General features: G+C 50.4%; 7 protein-coding genes across 7 annotated transcripts; 5 read left to right on the top strand and 2 right to left on the bottom strand.

The window, feature by feature from the left end:
• Window positions 1-187: 187 nt before the first annotated feature.
• IAR55_005104 (uncharacterized protein) lies at window positions 188-3,853 on the top strand (the record flags this gene model as incomplete). Its single annotated transcript, XM_066948197.1, has 16 exons — window positions 188-207; window positions 274-370; window positions 439-496; window positions 591-624; window positions 706-784; window positions 851-953; window positions 1,194-1,504; window positions 1,654-1,797; window positions 2,077-2,272; window positions 2,403-2,454; window positions 2,523-2,601; window positions 2,722-2,998; window positions 3,057-3,085; window positions 3,136-3,260; window positions 3,318-3,324; window positions 3,383-3,853. The coding sequence occupies 16 exons, from the start codon at window positions 188-190 to the stop codon at window positions 3,851-3,853; spliced, it is 2,082 nt and encodes a 693-aa protein (XP_066801656.1).
• A 133-nt stretch (window positions 3,854-3,986) lies between these two features.
• Window positions 3,987-4,372, top strand: IAR55_005105 (uncharacterized protein; the record flags this gene model as incomplete). The annotated part of the gene is made up of 3 exons (XM_066948198.1): window positions 3,987-4,029; window positions 4,085-4,180; window positions 4,245-4,372. The coding sequence occupies 3 exons, from the start codon at window positions 3,987-3,989 to the stop codon at window positions 4,370-4,372; spliced, it is 267 nt and encodes an 88-aa protein (XP_066801657.1).
• A 200-nt stretch (window positions 4,373-4,572) lies between these two features.
• On the top strand, window positions 4,573-6,291 carry IAR55_005106 (cysteine synthase; the record flags this gene model as incomplete). The annotated part of the gene is made up of 5 exons (XM_066948199.1): window positions 4,573-4,800; window positions 4,998-5,301; window positions 5,468-5,812; window positions 5,890-6,121; window positions 6,195-6,291. 5 exons carry the CDS (start codon window positions 4,573-4,575, stop codon window positions 6,289-6,291), a joined length of 1,206 nt encoding a protein of 401 aa, XP_066801658.1.
• A 207-nt stretch (window positions 6,292-6,498) lies between these two features.
• IAR55_005107 (uncharacterized protein) lies at window positions 6,499-7,453 on the bottom strand (the record flags this gene model as incomplete). Its single annotated transcript, XM_066948200.1, has 5 exons — window positions 6,499-6,754; window positions 6,927-7,057; window positions 7,171-7,221; window positions 7,304-7,380; window positions 7,432-7,453. 5 exons carry the CDS (start codon window positions 7,451-7,453, stop codon window positions 6,499-6,501), a joined length of 537 nt encoding a protein of 178 aa, XP_066801659.1.
• Window positions 7,454-7,713: 260 nt separating this feature from the next.
• Window positions 7,714-12,450, top strand: IAR55_005108 (GTP-binding protein LepA; the record flags this gene model as incomplete). Its single annotated transcript, XM_066948201.1, has 17 exons — window positions 7,714-7,976; window positions 8,038-8,101; window positions 8,162-8,396; window positions 8,472-8,757; window positions 8,820-8,990; window positions 9,052-9,086; window positions 9,137-9,213; window positions 9,272-9,337; window positions 9,390-9,411; window positions 9,467-9,548; window positions 9,601-9,668; window positions 9,725-9,826; window positions 9,884-9,910; window positions 9,969-10,183; window positions 10,251-10,350; window positions 10,400-10,519; window positions 10,574-12,450. 17 exons carry the CDS (start codon window positions 7,714-7,716, stop codon window positions 12,448-12,450), a joined length of 3,810 nt encoding a protein of 1,269 aa, XP_066801660.1.
• A 168-nt stretch (window positions 12,451-12,618) lies between these two features.
• Window positions 12,619-14,604, bottom strand: IAR55_005109 (uncharacterized protein; the record flags this gene model as incomplete). The annotated part of the gene is made up of 8 exons (XM_066948202.1): window positions 12,619-12,691; window positions 12,760-13,164; window positions 13,221-13,325; window positions 13,389-13,917; window positions 13,978-14,123; window positions 14,230-14,288; window positions 14,364-14,415; window positions 14,564-14,604. The coding sequence occupies 8 exons, from the start codon at window positions 14,602-14,604 to the stop codon at window positions 12,619-12,621; spliced, it is 1,410 nt and encodes a 469-aa protein (XP_066801661.1).
• Window positions 14,605-14,900: 296 nt separating this feature from the next.
• IAR55_005110 (iron donor protein CyaY) lies at window positions 14,901-15,632 on the top strand (the record flags this gene model as incomplete). Its single annotated transcript, XM_066948203.1, has 3 exons — window positions 14,901-14,956; window positions 15,081-15,204; window positions 15,378-15,632. The coding sequence occupies 3 exons, from the start codon at window positions 14,901-14,903 to the stop codon at window positions 15,630-15,632; spliced, it is 435 nt and encodes a 144-aa protein (XP_066801662.1).
• Between the last annotated feature and the right edge of the window lie 792 nt (window positions 15,633-16,424).

The following is a 16,424-nucleotide window of genomic DNA, read 5'->3' on the forward strand; positions in this document are numbered from 1 at the left end:
GGTCCGGACAGGGTCGTCACGGATTGTTTGAAATTCTGCGATGGCGTTATCGATAACGGTCTGGTCCGAAGCTGCTTTCTGCACGGCGTGAGGGTTTTGGACAACACTCTGCCAGAATCGACATTTTTTATGATTCAGCGATGAGACTTTGCATAGTCACCGATAGCAAGAGAGAGGACAGACCAAGATGACTATAATAGAGACCAAGTGAGTGAAGTGACGTCTCATAACGATCGAAATGACGAACCGAGCTTGACATGGTATAAATAACAGCTACCCCCCTCCCGACGAGGTTGTCGCCTCAACGAAGGGTGAACCTACATTCCTCATCTTCTTCTCGAACGTCGAGAACGGTCAGATGTGGTGTCCTGTGAGTATGAGCTGGATTTTTCCCTGGAGGAAAAGGCACAATGAAACGCTGAGATCAAATGCCTGCAGCATTGTCGAGATGTCAAGGGGATCGTGAACGCTGCTTTTGAGGGGAAATCAAAACCTAGTTCGTTGGTTCCTTCTGGGTTTTCCTCCATCCTCTGTCCTCCTCACACTATTGCCGCTTCGTGTCGGGTCCAGTGTTGATGAGCTATTCGTAGAGGGAGTGATCACATATATCGGCAGTTTCGCCCAGTGAGTGGTCCAAGAAACGCCCGTCGTTCTTGAAAACCTTTGACTGACTGACTGGTCAAACGTTTCATTGTCCTCCCGAAGATGGAAACATGTCCCGACCCACCCTGCCCGACTCAAGTATCTCGTCCAGTACGTTCCGACAATCATCAAACTTGAGAACGTGAGACGATCTCACGCGCGAAATCATATATACAGGCCGCTGATTGTTCTTGTGTACGTTTGATAGGGGAGAGAAGTCGGAAGAGCTGTCAAGGCCGATATTCTCGATACGGAGAAATTCGAGTCGTTTCTGCGTAACGATCAGAAAGTGTATCAACATATCGATAGAAGTATGTACAAACATTCATGATGCCCTTGTTATGCAGATGATTGATCATCTGGCTCGATGGAAAGAGAAGCAGAAGCAAGTGATAGAGCGCCGGGGATCAATGGTTGGCGCATGATTTCCGCTCAATACACATCACGCGAGAGAAAGTGGAGGATGATTGTTCTTTTCCATGTCAGCTCGTACCACCTCCATCACTTGTTCTTCGTCTCTTTTCATGGATCATACAACTGGGCACACCCAGGCCCATTGAGCTCGTCGCCGCAGATCCACCCGACGTGTAATCCCAAACGCTCCATAGATCTGTTCTCGTTCAACCCCGTGCAACGCCCTCGATACCTCCCCACGATGCTCTCTTCGTTCGACTCATTCTTCAGCTGGCTATCAACCCTTACTTTGGGTCAGATATGGCTGGCAATCTATAACCCGCCCAACAAGATGAACCTGACTATCGCTTTGGTTGTGATCTCCCTTAAGATGCCGACGTATCTCAAGAGATGGCGGGAGTGGAGAACAAGTAGGATAGTTGCGGACTTCAAATGGCCTGTACCGAAAGTGAATTGAGTACAGTCCAACCTATCCCCTCTTTTCTGCCTTCTTCCTGAATCGCTTTGGTTCTGCACGGCTGGAATCTGTGAATCCAAAAGCATCGTCATCACTTGTCTTGATCAAAATACCTCGTCCAGCTGACACGACTCCTCTAGGAAGCTTCCAAATCATGGCAAGGTAAAATCATCACGAAACCAAATATGTTCTCGCACCAGAACGACGATAGCTTTTTACCGCCTGAGACTGGCAAGACGGGGGAGGAGAGGGAACATATAACGTGTTATGATCCTGCGACTGGGGTGAGTGCTGTTGCTCTGCTGCTTTGAACCCCCGGAGCTCTCCTGCATATTGGCTTTACGTTATATGCAGTCCGACTGTTCGATGTCTTCATCCTCGACGACTCTGCTGCCCATCATTTCCTCCCTAATCTGAAATACCCACAATATCGTACAACTTCTGGTCATCTTGTTCCTTTCAGCTCTTGATCATTCCTCTTTATGACTCCGATCGACTCAACCTACACTGATGTCACGATCTCTTCAATGCGTCGCTGACCTGCTCTCTCACCCCTCACCCAGTATCATCTTCTCACTCTTCCGCTGCTTTCCGCCGAAGAAGTCTCTGCTCAAATAGCCAAAGCTCATGTAGCCCATCCAGAATGGGCACAGACGTCTTTCGCGCAGCGTATCAGCTTCCTGCGAAGTGTCAAAGCTTGGGTTCTGAGAGATATGGAGGGGATCGTCAGGGTAGCGTGTAGGGATACTGGGAAAACTGGCGAGTCTTTTTTTCTGAAATCATCACGGCCCGACTTGCGACAAATGGTCATGATGTGACAAATCTGGGAAGGCTACACGACGGCTGTCAGAGATGGCGGGTCTGAATGCTGATCATGTTGTTTCAATAGAGGTCGACGCAGTCTTCGGGGAAATTCTCACCACCTTGTCTAAACTTGATTGGTACGTTGACCTTCCCATCGCTTCATGTTCACCTGGTCGCAAAGAAGCGTGGTTGACAGAGAGCTCAGGCTGATCAACCACGGCGAGAAGACACTGAGCCCTCAAGCTAGAGCTGGCAATCTGCTCCTGGCGCACAAGGTGTCGAAGGTATGTTTCGATCATGCGTGATGCCTTTTTCCGTCGACCAATCCCGTAAACTCGCATTCTATCACTCTGCCGAGGTAAACAGGTACCTCGGAGTTGTGCCTAGCTGAAGGCCCAACACAGGTCCATTACCAACCCCTCGGTACAGTCCTCGCCTTGGTGTCGTGGAACTATTCTTTCCACAACGTCATCTCTCCTATTCTTGCTGCTCTCTTTGCTGGTGATACAATAGTCGTCAAGTGTTCTGAGCAAGTAGCCTGGTCTTCCATGTGGTTTGTCGGAGGTGTGAAAGCATGTCTTCGTGCTTGTGGACTGGACGACAACGCGATTCAGCTCGTGATCTGCCTGCCTGAGGTAGCCGAGAAGATTACGAGGAACGAGTTGATCAGACATGTCACCTGTAAGCTTCAATGAGAGTTCCAATTCCAGGCTGTATCAAGCTGATCAAATCGACGCAGTCATTGGCAGTGAACCTGTTGGCAAGAAAGTACGACTACGTTCGCTGTAGCGATATCTACAAGCTGACGAAAGCCCTAGGTGGCAGCAGCTGCTGCTGAGATAATGGTCCCGACTTGCATCGAGCTCGGAGGAAAGGACCCCGCCTTCATTCTGCCTGGAACTGATCTTAATTTCTTTGCTAGCACTTGGATGCGCGGCGCCTTGTGAGTCTGACCTGATTATGTGGATACACATAGCTGAAACCACCTTTCTTGTTCTAGCCAATCCGTACGCTCTTCCTTTGCTACGAGAGATAGACCGACATGACTGACGCTATCTCGAATAGGCCGGTCAAAATTGCATCGGTATCGAGTTGTTCCTTGTCCATCGATCTCAGTACGATCTCTTCATCGACATCATGACACAACGAGTCTCAGCCCTGAGAGCAGGGTACGATGTTGGATCTCTCATCTCTCACACACCGATCCCACGTCTCGAATCCATCTTATCTTCTGCTGAATCTTCCGGCGCTCGGATCCTTGCTGGTGGGAAACCCTTCGAACATCCTACTTATGCTCAAGGAGCCTACTTTGAGCCTACCTTGGTCGTTGATGTGAATATGGATATGGACATTGCGAAAGAAGAACTTTTCGCTCCGGTGATGACCGTGGTGCCTTATGAAGATGTTGACGAGGCCGTATCATGGCTCAACAAGAGCAGATTCGGATTAGGAGCGGGAGTATACGGGAAGGATAAGAACGAATGTAGAAAGGTTGCGAAGAAGCTGGAATGTGGCATGGTAGCTATAAACGAGTAAGTTTTATCTGTACGTCGGAACTACGCAAAGTGAGCTGACTGAAATCCTCGATAGCTTCGTGAGCTGCAGCGACTGCGTAGATCGCGTGACTCGGCTGACGCACTTGCAGGGAGTGTTCTACCTCAATCAAGCGATGCCATTTGGGGGAGTGAAAGCGAGCGGTCACGGTAGATTCGGTAGGTGCAGCCCCACGCATTCTTGATCTTTCGCTCACCTGCTTGTTCATGTCAGGTGGAGAGGAAGGTCTGCGCTCTCTCTGCTCTGCCAAATCAATCACAGAAGATAGGTTCTTCTCCTGGATCAGGACATCCATTCCGGGACCTGTCGGTGAGTGGCGAGCTTTGTTTCTTGAGATTGCGGGTGCCAGCTAACCGATCATCACTGGAACCAGATTTCCCGTTACCTGAGCCGAGCACTGCATGGACATTCTTGGAGGGATTGGTTGGACTGGCCTACGCTGGGAGCTTGTGGGGCCGGGCGAAGGGATTAGCTGGGTTACTGAAGGCATTGGTGCTGTGATGTCACATGCATACTCACCAATCAGATGTGCAGTCAGTATGGTGCACCTCCATGGATCACTCTCGGCGAACTCTGTCGAGGTGACTGCCCGTTTGATTATTTTGATTCCAGAATTCGGATTCGGTGCCTGAGCACGCCATGCACACTATCATATTGAGTTATACGATGACGGAGCAATTTGGAGGATTCCAAAATAAACGATGGGAGCAGCAGTAAGTCAATCCCATTTCACTCTGCCATTGTTGGGACTTTGTTGGTCTGTTGGTCATTGGTTATTCTGCATCATTCAAGCAACACGACAAATCACAATGGTAGCCTTACTCAGAGCAGCCATTCGACCCCTGGCCAGGAGGGGATATGCCACTGCCGTCACAGGGTATGGGAAAGAGGTGGATGGGTTCGTTGGAGCGGTTGGGAACACTCCTTTGGTGGGTGGTGTCTCGCTCAGCTCTATTCCTCACTGGGCCGGAAATCTCTCGTCTCTCGACGGTGAGCAATCACGTCAGAAAGGGAGAAGTCTTCTGGATAGAGGCTATACGCCTCATTGCACTCATCTGGGCGCCATTATCACCTTCGCCGGATCTCGAACTTTGACCAGCTGACACGAGATTTTCTCTTTGATCAGATCCGTCTCAATCGACTCTCGCAGGAAACAGGATGTAACGTCCTCGCCAAAGCCGAGTTCATGTCACCCGGCGGATCCATCAAAGACCGAGCGGCCCTCTATCTCGTCAAGGACGCCGAGGAGAAGGGACTCATCCGACCGGGAGGCACCGTCGTCGAGGGCACTGCGGGGAATACGGGGATCGGTCTCGCTCATGTTTGTAGATCGAAGGGGTATCAATGTGTGATCTATATGCCGGATACTCAGAGTCAGGAGAAGATTGATCTGTTGAGGATGTTGGGAGCGGATGTCAGACCAGTTCCAGGTGAGTGAGGGCTGTGCCAACTTCTCTGCATCCTTCTCGTTGTCCTTGACCCTTGCTTCTTGCATGCCCTTCGCTCCCGTCTACTGGCAATGTCCCTTGCCTCTTCGCTTCGGCTAATTTCTTCATTTTTTCAAACATATGCTGATACCCTACTCCTCCCACGCAGCCGTCGCATTCGACAACCCCCAGAACTATAACCACCAAGCTGCTCGATACGCCAAATCACTCGATAATGCAGTATGGACCAACCAATTCGACAACACTGCCAATCGAAACGCACACATCCTCACCACCGGTCCCGAGATCTGGGAACAGACCGGCGGGGGCAAACTCGACGCATTCATCTGTTCGACGGGAACGGGCGGAACGTTGGCGGGTGTGACGAGGTATTTGACCGAGAAATCGGACGGTAGAGTAGAGGGTTGGTTGGCCGATCCTCCTGGAAGTGTGTTGTATAATCTGGTGGAGAATGGAAAGGCGGAACGAGTTGGGAATGGATCGATCACCGAGGGTGAGTTTTGTCTTCTCTATTGAAACTACGTCTTGCCCCTCAAAGACATCGTGGACTGACCATGACCATTCGCGCAGGTATCGGACAGGGTCGTGTCACTTCGAACCTTCAACCTGACCTCGAGCTCCTCACTGGCGCGCTCCACGTCCCCGATTCCGCATCCATCAACATGGTCTACAGACTTCTGGACGAAGAGGGTCTTTACGTTGGTGCGTCGAGTGCGCTCAACGTCTGGGCAGCAGCCGAGTTGGCAAAGAGAAAAGGAAAGGGCAGCACTATCGTCACTGTCCTGTGTGATGGTGCTTATCGGTGAGTCAAGACTTGAGGCGTCAGGTGCTATATCGTCGACATCGATCAGCTGATTTGTCGTCATACATTCCAGATATCAAGCTCGTCTTTTCTCTCGGGTCTGGCTCGAGTCAAAGGGTCTCATCTCTCATATCCCCGAAAATCTGCAAAAATACATCGTTCTCCCATAAACATTCTGCATGCATGCGAATCTCATTGGTGAAGGGGTTGCTTTCGAAAGACTCTTCCCAGACCAAAATCATGATGGATGCATCACAAGTAATGTACAAAACTGGTCATTCTTGGCGTAGGTCATACTGTACAACAATCAAAGAGCTCGGCTCCTCGACCCATTTTCATGAGGTCCATTCTGATCCGTGCACGGCCCCCCTTCCTTGTCATCTCGACTCCATCCCTTCGAGTTGAGCCACCAACTCGTTCAAAGGGTCCATACTCTGCCGTTCCCCCACTAGTTGTCCTTCGGATGAGGATCCACCGCCACCGAAGTGCTGTTCCATCAGATCAGGCTGTGACTGAGGTTGAGGGCCATGATCTGTTGGTGTAGATATGGTCGCGATCGGGGTTGAGACAGATTTGGGAACGAGGAGAGAAGAAGGATTGTAGCCAGGTGCGATCCGATGTAATGCGTCTCGTCTAAAACGTGACAAGATGGGATATACCATCTGTCAGCCATGATCGACGTGTCGTGTACGGTCACGTCCAGAATGATGGCTTCATGACAACACAAGGCTCTCTCGATCATCTTGGCAACTGCCATTGAAAAGGACTTTGTTTCGGTGAAAGACACCGAACAGTCGAAACTCACTCTTTCTGCTCCTCCTCGACCTCTCGTCGATGTAAGATTTCCGCGTTTGTCGCTCGTCGTTGCGAGATCGACTCATGTGGTGAAGGATGGATAGAAAGAATATGTTCTTCAAGCGAGAACGGATAGACGAACTGTGCGTTCATAATATATCCATCCATTCAATCTTCTGTCAGTCCACCCATCGTCGAGAGTAGAGTTGATGGCTGATAAGATGAGATCAATTGGACAGATGGGGACCACTCACATAAGCTGTTATGTCATCTGGCAAAGGATGGATATCGTTCGGTCGCTCGATCTAGGGGCACATCGAATCATCATATGAGCTTTCGGTCCATATGGGACCTATCGACGACGTAATGACGCCGATTTGCACATACAGGCTTGGGGAGCCAAAGTGATGGCGATTTGATGAGCGGGACAGTCGCCGCAGCGCCATATTGCTGAGAGACAGGCCCTGCACCAGCGTTAACTTCGTTTCCAGCGTTCAGCATACCGATCAGCTCACCAATCTCAGCCGACGAGACCATGTTGATGCGATCCGATTCACGCTCACTGAAACACTGTGTGTTGAAGACAGGGAGCAACGCCAGACGATAACAGTAACTCGATGACAACATGCTTTCAGTGATCACATTCATACGGAGATCCGGTCAACTCTCCGTGTCTTTCTTCGGTCCGTTCAGTGCAGCAAATGTCTACATGTCACCTTTCAACAAAGTTGTGAGTCACAACACAACTTCTCGTAGCGATAACAAGCTCGCCTCAAGGTAGTCGACTCTCAACTCGGATGAGCACCATCACTCGCTCAAGTCGACTATGCGCGTACTGCATTCGTCGACTCGAACTGTCCTATCGCCCGAGGGGGAGCTCATCTCGATCGATAATAAGCGCAACCCCTTTACGTCTCGACCCCCTGAAAAGATATCCGGATGCGAGTCATGCTCGACCTTTCTCTTCGGGTCGAGTCAACAGAGCGAAGGTGGGTAAAGATGTGGAGTCGACGGGAAAGAGAACAATCGATATGGGCGAGTTCCCGCCGGAAAGAATACGGTGAGCGCTCGTGGTACCTCTGTTCAACGCCGTAACGACCAACTGATATTGACTCTCGAAGGAATCTGTCTATCATCGCTCATATCGATCACGGGAAATCAACATTGGCAGACCGGCTACTTCAGGTTCGTCCACGACCTCACTGGAGAGATCGCAAATTGATACTAACTTTTCTCTTTCTCCAGATGACCGGCACAGTCCCTGCTTCCTCAAATCCGCAATTCCTCGACAAGCTGAAAGTGGAACGCGAAAGAGGGATCACCGTCAAAGCTCAGACAGTATCACTCATACATACACATACCGACGGCAAGCGATATCTGATCAATTTGATCGATACTCCAGGTCATGTCGATTTCAGCTACGAGGTGTCTAGAAGTTTGGGAGCTTGCGAAGGGGGGTTATTATTGGTGGACTGTTCTCGTGAGTGATGCAGTCATGACATGGGCTCCGAAAGAAGACATGCTGATACGAGACCTATGTCTATGCACCTCTCAGAGGGCATCCAGGCACAAACACTCTCCGTCTTCCACCACGCTCTAGAAGCGGATCTGACTCTACTCGCCGTCGTGAACAAAGTCGACTTACCGCACGCTTCACCCGTCGAGACATCGGAGGAGATCGAGAGCTCCCTAGGCCTACCGAAGGACAAGCATATGCGGATCAGTGCTAAAAGCGGACTGGGAGTGGACAACGTCTTGACGCAGATTGTTGAGAGTCTGCCAGCACCGCGACGCTGGGAGAGTGAAGATGGGAAATTAAGGGGTCTCATTTTTGATACCTTGTCCGTCTACCAATCTCACCTTGTCGATCAGCGATCCCATCGGCTGACTTAGGACATTCCAGTTACGATCAATTTCGAGGAGTGGTGTCGCTCGTCCGGGTCTTTTCGGGTACACTGAAGAAAGGCGATAAGATTAGGTTCATACAAGCGGACAGCAAGTACGAGATTCTCGAAGTGGGGATACACAATCCCGAGGAAGTACCAGTTGATAAGTTGAACGACGGTCAAGTCGGGTAAGCTCCTCAGACTCTTATTCTCCAGCTAGCGCTGACGTGGTGGTGTTTCATGATTCAGCTACATGGTGTGCAACATGAAGAACTCAGAAGAAGGTGAGTCATTCCCGTACTCTTTTGAGGCTGAAGCTGACATTTGTTTTTAGCTTTCATTGGTGATACTATATGTTGGGCAGATAAACCAGTGATACCCTTACCTGGATTCAAACCCATGAAGGCTATGGTCGGTCACATAATGTACACTTTTGAACCCAAGCAGAATGCTGACACCCTTCGACTAGGTCTACTCTGGTGTCTTTCCCATGGATAGTTCCGAGTTTCCTAAGCTCGAAGAATCGATAGAGAGAGTACGCATCTTTCCATGCCAACCGCTGAAAACGAGCTGACCTGTAGTGCCAGCTTACTCTGAATGATCGAAGTGGTGAGTTACTCAGTTGGCCGGTGTGAAGTTGGCTTGATACTGATGACGCCGACAGTCTCCGTACAACGCGAGTCCTCCGCTGCCCTGAGCCAAGGCTTTCGATTGGGTTTCCTCGGAACTCTGCACATGGACGTTTTGTGGGTGTTTCTGCTTCCATACCTGATCGCGACCCTGCTGAGCCAAAATCAGTCGCCAACGACTCGAAGACGAATACGCCTCGGAGGTCATTGTCACAGCTCCGACCGTACCGTACAAAGGTCAGCTCTTCTCGTGGTTTCACGACCTCTTGACTGGTTGCTGACTCTTAACCCAGTGGTGTATCTCAACGGGAGTGAACTCTTTGTTTCCAACCCGGTGGATTTCCCAGAGGTCACGGACTCGAAGCAACGCGTCGCACACGTCGAAGAACCTATGAGTGAGTTTGTCGTTCGGATTGCGCAGGCCAGGCCAGACACTGATGTAATTGTTTCAGTCAATGCCACTATCTTTGTGCCCAACGGTAAGTGATGGGTGGACGGCTTCATGGGCCGACGCATGCGCTGATGCTGGAGTTACAGAGTACATTGGAGAGATGATGGATCTGTGTTCGAGATATCGTGGCGTACAGCAGGAGTATCGTATTCTTGAAAATAGTGATCGGGCCATTCTGCGATACTCGCTACCTTTGTCCGAGATCGTTACGGACTTCTTCTCTGAGCTCAAAAGCTCGAGCTCCGGTTTTGCGTCTTTCGACTATGAAGAAGCAGGCTATCAACAGTCAGATCTAGTCAAGGTATGTCTCCACTGAGACTTGTCATAAGCACGTCACAGGGTGTGAGCTCATCGGCCGTTCTATTTAGCTGAATATCCTGATCAACGCTAAGCCGGTTGATGCTCTCGCGATGATCGTGCATCGTTCAGCGGCACAATCGATAGGCAAGGCGTGGGTAAAGAAGCTTAGTGCGTTGCACCAACTATGTGCGAGCATCGCTGCTGACATTTTCAACAGAGGAAGTTGTTCCAAGGCAGCAGTTCGAGCTGTCCATTCAAGCGGCACTTGGAGCCCGGGTCATTGCGAGGGAAAACGTTTCAGCATTCAGAAAAGACGTGACAGCAGGTCTGTACGGAGGTATGTTGGATATCGTTTGGCCCACCAACTTCAGCTAATCATGACGTCGCTCAGGCCACTACGACCGAAAGCTCAAGCATCTCAACAAGCAGAAGGCGGGCAAGAAGCGTCTCAAGATGCTAGCTGGGAACATCGCAATCCCTCAGACAGCCTTCTTCAAAGTACTGTCTTCCCGCCCCAGGTCATTCTCCACAACTACTCGCTGCTCGGCCCCTTTAGCTCTGTCAGAGATTGGAAGTTCTCTACTTACTGCACACATGGGTAGTCAGCCCAGGCACGACATGTCGCTCGGACAAAAGATGTCGACAATGTATTCCTCCTCCTCTTTTCATCGAGCTTTGATAGATCCCATATCGCGAAACCTTCCTGACAGCGCTCCTGTCCCGTCTGTGACAATCCAACAGGATCTATCAACTCCGAACCCAATTTCCCCACACACAGTCTCCCCACTCGAAAGGTCGTCTCAGCTCGCCAGTCTCGCTCGACTTACTACCAGTCCCCTTTCCGCGAGGGCTTCTGCTGCTCAGCTGCATCAAGCCTACACCGATTTGTGTCTCTCCTCACCTCACGCTCGTATGTTGACAGTGGCCGAAGTGATGGACGTAATCAAGAGTTTGCGAACAATGCATGAGAAAGAAGGTGGGAGTCGAGCATTGGCCAACGAACACCTCACTCCTCTCGTAAACGAGTTGCGAGACTTGGTGGAGAACGATGAGAAAGCTCTTCGGGGCTTAGAACTGCTCATCCTCAGCTCGCGAACCCTTCATAACCGTAAAGTCCGGACGAAAGACATATTACGAGCGGAAGCTCATTTTAAATCGCTCTTCCGAGGACCACCCCCGCCAAGCGATCTTCATCGTATCCACACGTACAAAGCCTCGATTAATCACCTAATGTATCTGTGCGCTTTGGCAGGACACGAAGGAAGAGTGGACGATTGGTGGAAGAAAATGACAAGAGAGGGCTTGGAGCAAGACAGCTATTCATTTCTCGCAAAACTTGTATCGCTTGATAGGATGGATCGTCCGGAAGAAATCCCGTCTGTCTTGGAAGACGCTTTCGAGGAATCTCGCCAGATGGATCAGGAAGGTCAAGCGGTGCTGGTCAATTTCGCTCTTTGGGCTTTTGCGAGGCTCGATCGTTGGGAGGTTGTCATCCCTGCTTATTCACAAATCCGATTTCTCGATCCATCAGCTCAAGCAATCCTCCTCGGTTCCGCTAAGAAATCTCGATTTCTGATCCCAATTCCTGCGGGACTTCGAGCAACACGACAAACCTATTCACCATTACTCCGATCTATGTGCGAACAAGCCAATTTGTCAGGAGCTTTGACCTTCCTCAAACATATATTCGAAGACGGACACACTCCTAGCGTACAAGATTATGTCACGCTTTTCAGAGGTTTTAGTGACTTTGGTCGAGTCCCTCAAGGAGAAATAGGAGAGGTGTGCAGACTGTTAGGTGTGGATCTGAGGAGGAGTGGTGGGCGGCTGACGAGAAGGAGAGATGGAGGTAGCTTCGAAGAGAGGATCAGTGAGATCTGGGAGAGTGGTACTGGGGGGATGTACGTTGATCCTCCCAAATCCATCGGTGCTGTTCAATCGCCCGAAAACAGAAACGAAGATGAAAACGGGGGATGGACGCTGGAAGCTCTGGAAGATATCTTTGAATCTTTCCTCACTTTACGTCCAGCAGATAGTAGAGGAGGAGGCAAAGGTCCTAATCGAAAAGCTGTCTGGATAATCCTCAAGGCGTTTGCGAGGTCGACAGGCGGGGATGAGGTGGTTGTTAAGAGGATTTGGGAGGCGATGGAATTGAAGTTTGGGGAAGATAATGAAGAAGGCTGGATAGGTTGGAAAGAGGATAACAGGTTGGTCTGGCTAAAGAAGGTCCTATATGGTGACGAGACAGCGACGGGTGTGTCGGAGTGACATTTCTCCATCGGAAATCGGAAGGAGGAAAAGTGGAAGGGAAAAAGAAGCCTACAATGATACCGTGCATCTTGATACCCAGGAGTCTGTTTCAGCATACATGCATACATGCATGGATTACATTATTCAGTCGATTGAACGATGTGCAGCCTCGCAAGAGTACCCCGCTCAAAGCTCGACATCTTCGTCGTCATATGCCTCCTTGATCAATCGATAGATGTACGAGGGTGAATGGTCACCCCTGCGTGATTCAGATCACAACATCAGCAAGACTGTTCACGACACAACAATGGTCGAAGGCTGACTCACTCATTTGTGACGAAGAGCTGGACCAATTCCGGTCTTATATAATCATAATAAGGGTCCACCACTTCGACCCCCTCGACACCTCCTCCGCCACCATTCCCATCGACACCGATCACCGCTCCCGGACCTTGGAAATCCACCGCTCCATACTCATGGTACAGGTTCCAAGCGGGTGCGAACTTGAATTGACCTGTGGTGACGACCACAGGTTTACTATGTGATTTGGCGGCTAGAGCGCATGCCAAAGAACCGGAAAGGGCGAAAAGACCTCCGTTGGCGAGGACGGCATGGGCTCCAAGGAGGACTTTGGTGACTCGGGGTAAGAGGGCGTGGATCGAAGAATCGGGAATGAGAAGGGTGGGTATGCCCGAGGAAGAGAGGGAGGACGCAAGAGAATGACCGAGATATCTAGGACGGCAATGGTCAACCATCACTGAGGTGTGCGTCGATAGTAGACCACTTACGAAGGTGCTGATTCGGCTACGACGACTGTGAATTTCCTGTCCTTATATGCCTGCTTCAAGAACGTCTCGACCGTTTTCGAATGTCCCATAGTAAGGATGAGCTCGCTATTTGGGGTAGCATTAGCTCGGAACCTATGTCATGGCCAAGCAACGAGGGCTCACACTCACGAAGAATGGATATGTTCCTTTGCTCCTCTCGCCACATCTTCATGGGTTGTCTCCAGCTCGCCGACCACCTCATCGATCGCTTGCACCAAGATAGGTTTCAGCTTCGCGCTATGTTTCATGAATTCCTCGCTATCCACTCTGCTCAAGGAAGCGCTCGCATTCCCCACTCCCGGAGTCTCCGGACCGACGCCTCTCACCGGACTGAAGAGGCTCGACGTGCTTGCCGAGAGGGACATGTCGACGAGAGATCCTGATCTTTCCAGCTGGGCACGAGAATGACGCATCGCCACGAAGTTCGATAGAGAGGTCTGACGAGATAGTTGCGAAGTAGAAGGGAAGAATTGGAATTCGTTGGTCGTGGTGGAGAGGTAATGGTTGGGAGGAGCATGAAGACCCGGTGTTGTGGGTCCGAGATAAGGTGTTTCAGGAGCTGAAGGAGGTCCAGAGACGACATGGGCAGCTGCGGCCGCACGATATTCTTCTCGGATCAGACGAAGGATACGTCGGATGATATTCGTCGAGGCGAGTTCTACAAATGAGCGTCAGCCTGTTGGTCTGACTTGACAGGATCGACGATGTCCCTACGGACCTTTCGGATTCGCATCGATCAGCTTCCTTCCGACGGCTTTGATAAGAGATAACAGTTCATCGATCGTGTTGTATCTCGCACTTCTGACGATGTTCTGCACCAGAGCCGCTGTTGCAAGCGCGACATTGAGAGATCCAACGATTTGTCTGGGCACATACACACATCATTCAGATATCAGCTTTCCTCTTACTTCTCTCGCTCTTGTGATTTTGCGTCCGGGATGTGGAGAAACAGATGAATGGTGCAGCTCACCGCCGTCGGAGGGAAGTGCAGAGGGCCTCGGTCAGTCTGACGTTGGGATCGGAGGGTTTCTAAAGATGAATGAGCAGAGTCAGTGTTTCCAGAAACAGGTTGGAGGATGGTATGTCTCGTCACGGATCACTCACAAGTGTGGTCTGGGCTGCCATGATGAGCGATATGGCCTCATCGACCGAGTCTCTGACTCAATTCAGTTGGAATTGACGCAAGTGTCTACGTTGGGATACCACGAATGAGGTTGAGGTTGAGGTTGAAACCGCCAAACCGAGTCAAAGTGCCGTTCATCCCATTCCATTCAATCGTTCAGTTTCCAGATCACGTGACATACCGATTGAACCGTGCCTCACCGAGTCTACCTGTGTAAGTCATGTCAGTCGAAACGAAAGATGATGTGCTCGCTGTCCACGTTATCGATTCTCATCAACTAGACAATAGTCCACCGACTCCCAATCTCTTCTCATTCCACTTCATCCCACCTCACAGCCAGCATGAGCGTCCGTCTCTTCGGTCATGCCTCCGCCCCTGCCCGGCTTCGTGCGGGCAGACAAATCAACTGCCGAACATTGACAACCGCATTTCGAAATCAGTCGAAATCTTCCCTTCGCCCGACTGCCTCCCTCCGATCCGCTACAAGTGCCCTTCGCTCCTCGACGACAGGACAGACAATGAAATCGTTCGCTTCTTCTTCTCGGGTCTGTTCAGCGCCGTATCCTCCTAGCTCGTAAGCAGGCCATCCTTAAACCCCTTTCACGGAACATCTATCTTCATTCCGATTGCTGAGGTCGACCACGAATTGGACGAATAGTCGAATGACTGACTTTGCCACTTAACCTTGGGTCTGATAGTGAACACACGATCAGCCACGAAGAATACGAAGAGATCTCGGAAGAAGATATGGACAAGTTGCATGAGAATCTCGAGGTTCTTTGCGAGGCGTATGGACCGGATGATTGGGAAGTTGAATATAGCGTGAGTCAAAAGAGTCTGCTGTGTGCCCGACTGTGAGAATGATGAATATCTTTTTCATTTGATTCATCATCGATTTGCTGACGGAGCTTGATACTTTATATCTTGCTACCTCTTGCCCTACATCTTGCTACCATTCCCTCCCTCTTCACTCCTGTTCGTCGTCACTTCCACAGTCCGGCGTGATGACACTCACTCTACCGCCTCACGGAATCTACGTCATCAACAAACAACCTCCTAATCTCCAAATATGGATGTCATCACCCTTGTCTGGCCCATCACGATTCGAGTACGTCGACGGCAAGTGGACACATCACAGGAAGAGCGAGGTCACGCTGGGGACGTTGTTGGAGGAGGAGTTGAGGGTGTTGTTGGATAGACAGGGTGTGGAAAGAGCAGCGAAGGAGTGGGAAGGTACTGGACTGGTATGAGACGGAATGAGACGATGAAGCTCTATTATGCGAAGAAACTGATTGGGAAAGCGAGGAAGGCAGAAAACGGTTGATGGACAGGTGTAGTGATGGAGGTTACGGAACCGGGAAGAAATGGGATTGGTGTAGAAAGTATTTTCGATACCGACAAGATTGCGCAGTACTCGTTCTACCCGTCCAGTAATGTGATTCGACACAGTACCTAGTACCGAAGTCGACCGCAACGAGTCGTCGAGATTTTCGAATACGAAGATCGCATAGTAAGACAAAATAAGTGGGCGAATCGTTATGAGGAAAAGCAATCATCTGGGGCAGCAAAGACAATCTCATGCGGAACGAGAACCAGTCTGATCAATGAAGACCATCGATCATCGCGACGAAGCGGTCCTCAGTCATCTTGACTGGGCTTCGAACCCACAAGTCAGCCGACTCTGCGAAAGATCAAAGATCAAGGGAGACAAAACTTACCGCTTCATGGAAATGCGGCAACACTGCATCCTGACCTCTTCTTGATATGCTCCATGAGCTTGTCCTTGCGGCTCTGATCGATGAAAAGGAGCCATTCATCGTAAGATAACACTCGGCAGGCCTAGTACTTTGTAGAAAACGGGGAGACAGGCTCACGTAGCGCATTTTGCATACTGAACAAGAATAGGGCTTCACGTTCACTGCAGAAATGATATTCAGACATGGAGTGGTCTGTGAATGTGACGTTACTCACAGTGCATGGCACTGACGTGTCTCTGCGGCAGGCTACGGTTCAGCAGAAGCTCACACGATCACCCTCAATCG

The sequence above is a fragment of the Kwoniella newhampshirensis genome, chromosome 9 (assembly GCF_039105145.1).
Source record: "Kwoniella newhampshirensis strain CBS 13917 chromosome 9, whole genome shotgun sequence".
NCBI lineage: Eukaryota > Fungi > Basidiomycota > Tremellomycetes > Tremellales > Cryptococcaceae > Kwoniella > Kwoniella newhampshirensis.